The sequence below is a fragment of the Acyrthosiphon pisum genome, chromosome X (assembly GCF_005508785.2).
Source record: "Acyrthosiphon pisum isolate AL4f chromosome X, pea_aphid_22Mar2018_4r6ur, whole genome shotgun sequence".
Taxonomy (NCBI): Eukaryota; Metazoa; Arthropoda; class Insecta; order Hemiptera; family Aphididae; genus Acyrthosiphon; species Acyrthosiphon pisum.
The window spans coordinates 65,449,014-65,453,964 of NC_042493.1; the positions used below are offsets into that span (position 1 = coordinate 65,449,014).

The 4,951-nt window shown below is 26.9% G+C and overlaps 1 protein-coding gene across 2 annotated transcripts in view; it reads right to left on the reverse strand.

Moving 5' to 3' along the window:
• Window positions 1-2,158: 2,158 nt before the first annotated feature.
• Window positions 2,159-4,951, reverse strand: part of LOC100162225 (elongation factor Ts, mitochondrial) — a 33,007-nt gene continuing 30,214 nt past the window's right edge. For both annotated transcript variants that reach the window (XM_016803569.2, XM_001949563.5), the window contains exons 2-5: window positions 3,685-3,844; window positions 3,362-3,619; window positions 2,990-3,308; window positions 2,159-2,882 (exon numbers count right to left, since the gene is read on the reverse strand). In XM_016803569.2, coding sequence (XP_016659058.1) covers window positions 2,620-2,882; window positions 2,990-3,308; window positions 3,362-3,619; window positions 3,685-3,840 — 996 coding nt within the window. In that variant the 5' untranslated portion in view covers window positions 3,841-3,844 and the 3' untranslated portion in view covers window positions 2,159-2,619. The remainder of the gene's footprint in view (window positions 2,883-2,989; window positions 3,309-3,361; window positions 3,620-3,684; window positions 3,845-4,951) is intronic.

The window sequence follows — 4,951 nt, forward strand, 5'->3', positions numbered from 1 at the left end:
GGGCTGCACTATAATAGTAATTATTTTTTTTGCGCACAAAAATTTTTTTCTAAAAACGATTTTTGCCCTCAAAGAGCTTCAGGGTATGCAGCTGCATACCCTGCATACCCCCTGCACACGCCTATGATCATATAATATCATGTGCAATATTGGCTGACAGACCGTAGTTACTCAGAATTGTTACTCGAATGCAATGATTACTGTATTCAAATCTAATATATCAGTGGCATAGCCAGGATTTTAAAATGGTGGGAGGTGAGCCAGAGCCAAAATATTAAAAAAAAATACTTAACCCTTAAAATAATTATTTATTTTTATATTGTTTTGATGTTTAGATACGGCCAATGGGGGAGAGGGCATGGCCCACCGCCCCTTGCATGACTTCCCCGCAGTAATACAATATGCATTACAGTGGCTTACTCAATTACACAAGATACATTCGACACCAACTGAACGGCAAGGTGGTACCTACTTTCCCCATTTTTTTTTTAAATTTTTATGCTGAAAACAATAGTGCAATCAGAATTATTCAACATTCAGCTTTAGTTTTCAGTCCATTATTTTATTTATTACTCATATTCTAGCTTAATTTATTATTAAAAACAGTTTTTATTTAAAATAAATAATATTTTGTTTTAATCCATGTTTTGATTACCTTTAAATACCTTTAAATTTTTTTAAGCATAAATACATTTTTTATTTTCCAAAAGTTTGTTTTTAAAGAAATTTATATATTTAAAATGTTCTAAGTTTTCCATATTTTCTGGGGCTCTGTATTATCCTTAGCTATTAATATCTACAAACAAAAATTGGACTAGGTTTCTTAAGTTGAATAGAGTAGGTATAGAAATTTAACCAACTTCCTCTGATAGTCAAGAGGAACATCATGGACTGATTTATTTTGTCGAGTATTTAGGGTACCTAAACGTCTTAAATATAACTGCATTTATATGTTTTAAGTCTAATTAATTATATTAATTTAAAGCCCCTGATAAACCACTCACTAAAGCTAAATTAAAAAATATAAGATCATACTTTACTGATAATTTGCCATTTGATCAATTAAAAATCAATGATAAAGTTCTTGTATGAATTTTAACACTGATCATCCTAAAGATTTTGGATGATAATCTATCTTTTGTATTTTTTTCCGGGATTTAACACAGGCCGTTAATAATTTATTAATTACTTGCTTAATATATTATTATTATTATTATTATTTATCTCAGAAAGTACGCTTTGGCAAGAATAATAATTTATTTAAATCTACTTTTAAGCTTTATTTAAGCATACATAAATTTATATTTCATTATACTTGGAGATAAGGTAACTTTTTTAAAAAAAGAAGTGGTATTCATAGTTTATGGGTTTTTACGATACTTAACTCAGTTTTTTAGTGAGTTACAAGCATTTTAAATTTACGCTATATTATAAACGCATAACTTGTTAAAAAATTGAACTTTTGTAAAAAACCCACATATGAATACAGATAATGTTCTTAACATCAAGATTCATAGTAGGTCAAATACTCAAATGTAATTTAGATATAAAGGAATATTATGATTCTAATCATTTAGTCTTTTCTTTATATTCTAAACATGTCTTCAGAAACCTGCTAAGTACCATTACAATCACATATTAAGTATCTATAATAGTGTTCTAACTCCATAATAGATAGTCAAGTTACACCACATGTCCAGTGATATATTAATTTTAAATGTAGAATCTATTTTTAAATAAAAAATTTTCAATTAGCAACATATTTACAAACATAAATTAAATTAAATGATATAATTTTATACATTTTTCAGCTTTCTAAACTCTATCTAAGAGCAAAGACCATTACTATTACTTATAAGTTATAATTGTTATTTTGTCATAGTGGTCATTTTTATTGTATAAAAATTGATAAAAAAAATATATATACAAAATATCATTGTATATGTTGTAGAATCAGGGGTTTAGATTCTCATAATTATACAGATTATTCAGGTGATGATCCTGATTATAAATTGAAAACCAAGTACAAGACATTTTTATTATAATAAAACAAGAGTGAATACTTATTTGTGTTGTAACTGTCAACATTAAGTGTCTAAAAAATAGGTTTATATATGGCTAAATAGCTAAGAGAATATAAAATGGGTTAACAAAGGAATTGACGATACTAAACATTTTAATAGAATTACACCATTTAATAGTAACACTTTGAGTGTCTTACTAAACTAAGAATATACAACCAAGGTATTTGTAACCCCATGTGTGGTCAAAAGATCAGTATTTAACATTTTAATGTTAAGTTACTAATGAAAAGTTTATAAATAACAATGAAATATTTTTTTGTAAAGAACCCAAACAGTAAAGCATCTTAAAAATTATACTGTGATATTATAAGTAAAAAATCAGTTTTCTAAACTATACAAAATTCATTAGTAAATATATAAGGTAGAACCGTTATATACGTAATAATAAAGAATTATTTTCTAATACGGAAAATAAAAATAAAAAATAAAACATTATTTTATAATTTCTAGTATTATCAAACTATAATAAAATGCAGTTGAACATGATTATTAAAAATTAAATTTATATTAATTTATATATACAGAAATGTAGTAATTATGTTTCACCACATTCGTAACGCACAAAATCTAGTACATCAATTCCATAATCGGTTGCTACTTGTCCTACAGTTATAGATGGGTCCAATAAAAAAGCTTGTTCAAGCATGCCATCTTCTTCAATTGTAGAGTCTGAATTTTTTTCATCTATACTATCCATGGATGAATCATCATTTTCATTAAATTTTTTATCAGGTACCACTTCTTGAGATTTGATAGGTTCATGTATATTAAGTACTCCAACACTTTTTGGATTCATACCTACACAAAAAATAAACACTTTAATTTGTTTTACATAAATTACTAACTAATTTATACAAATTAAATTAGTTTGGATAAAATATGAATAAGTAGAAAAATATATTTACCAATAACATGTTGACACATTTGGCGAAGAATTTCATCATGAGAACTCTCCATAGACCTTTGATTAATTTTTTCACTATCTTGTTGTTTACGGTAAATTAGAAGTGATCCGTATTTACCGGAAAGAAATTGAGATCCAGTTGTATTTGATGGATGAGTAAGACCCATAATATTCAAACCAGTGTCTCTAGTGTTTAAACATGTGGCACGTCTGAGAGTAACATTTTCTCCAAGATTACCTATTGTAACTGCAACATGATCAGCCAATGATTTACCTTCAGCACCGCTTAACTCCATTAAATCGCCACTTTTTAAATTAACCTAAAATCAAGTAATATTATGACAATGTTCTTAGCTTAAGATTATGTATGTACTTTAGAAAATGAATTCTCCAAGGCTTTTTGTTGTTTAGCAAAATCTAAACAAGATGAAGTGACTATTTCAACAACAGAATGAAAACACTTGTTACGAGCCACAAAATCAGTTTCGCAATTCACTTCCACCATAGTAGCAACTTCTTTTTGATTATCAATTGCAAATGCAATAACTCCTTGGGCTGTAGCACGGTTGGCAAGTTTATTAGCTTTTGCCCATCCTAGCCTTTGAGCTTCTTCTTTTAACCATACCTCTGACTGTTCAAAAATATATATTATAACTTACAATATATCAAATTATATTATAAACTAATTGTTTTTACCTTTTCTAAACTGTTATCATTTAATTGTAAAGCTTTTTTACAGCTTTCAAATGGATATCCTGTTTTCTTTCTTAATTTTAAAAGTTGTGCTTTGCTAGATGACCAGTTTGCACTGGATGTATGTATTCCTCTAGCTAATATTAAAGATCTTAACATTATGCTGTAACAAAAAAAAATACTTCAACATTTTTTTTTATATAAACTTATCAATGATTCTTATTTTAATTATATGAACGAGGAAGGATAAATTCTCGTTTTAAATTATAGAAATATATTATGAAAATATATACGTATATACCGAGGTATATACTGTGTATCCGTGAAAACAGGGTATACTGTATAATTAAATTTCCCTGATTACGCAGTACTCTATACACATTTTTTAATTCTGCTTGCAGGGTAAATTACGATAAAACTAGACTATTGGATCATCAATCTATCGTAGACAGAATTCTAAAATATGTATAGGGTATTAACTATTGAGTAATGTAAGTGTTGTATCTTGTACAATAACTTAGATTTTAACGGATAAAGAAAACATTACTTTTTAAATACATTCTTTTATTTTAAATGACAAGACACAACTCAAACATATTTTATCTTCGGTTACTCAAGAGAAAACTAACATATAGTATGACTATGCGTTATCAACAACTTCTAACTCATACAGCGTTACACTTTGTGATGACATTAATATATAACACTTCACCACTATTAAAAAAAATTGAATATAATATGAAAATTGAATATTTTATATTACAAATGAAAACTTATAATAACTTATAATAAAAAATAATATAATAACTTTCACTTACAAGAGAATGCAAACTACCAGTATCAATTTGAAATTTAATGTTTATGTCATTTAGTTGTAAATTTAGTTCTAAAGGTTCTAATGTTTCATTACTTGGTTCAGAAATTAATTTGAAAATGTCTGATACACCCAAAAAAATGTCATCGTCATCAGAAGCAATATTTTTATTTTCTATATAATGAGTATTGTGAGTTTTAATTTTTTGATTAAATTTATTTTTATTTTTACACATGGGAGCTAAATGTCCCACTAAATGACATAAATTACATGTATAACTTTTGTACTTACAATCGTTTGATTTATGGTTTTGACAACCGCATACTTAATATTTCTGTTTGTGAGTTTCGCCAGCTTGATCTTTCTGTGAGTTCTTTGATACTGTTTATTTATTGTCTTCTTTGTGGATTTCATGTGGGTAAATTTATTTCCTTTTACAAATTTAACTTCATTTGG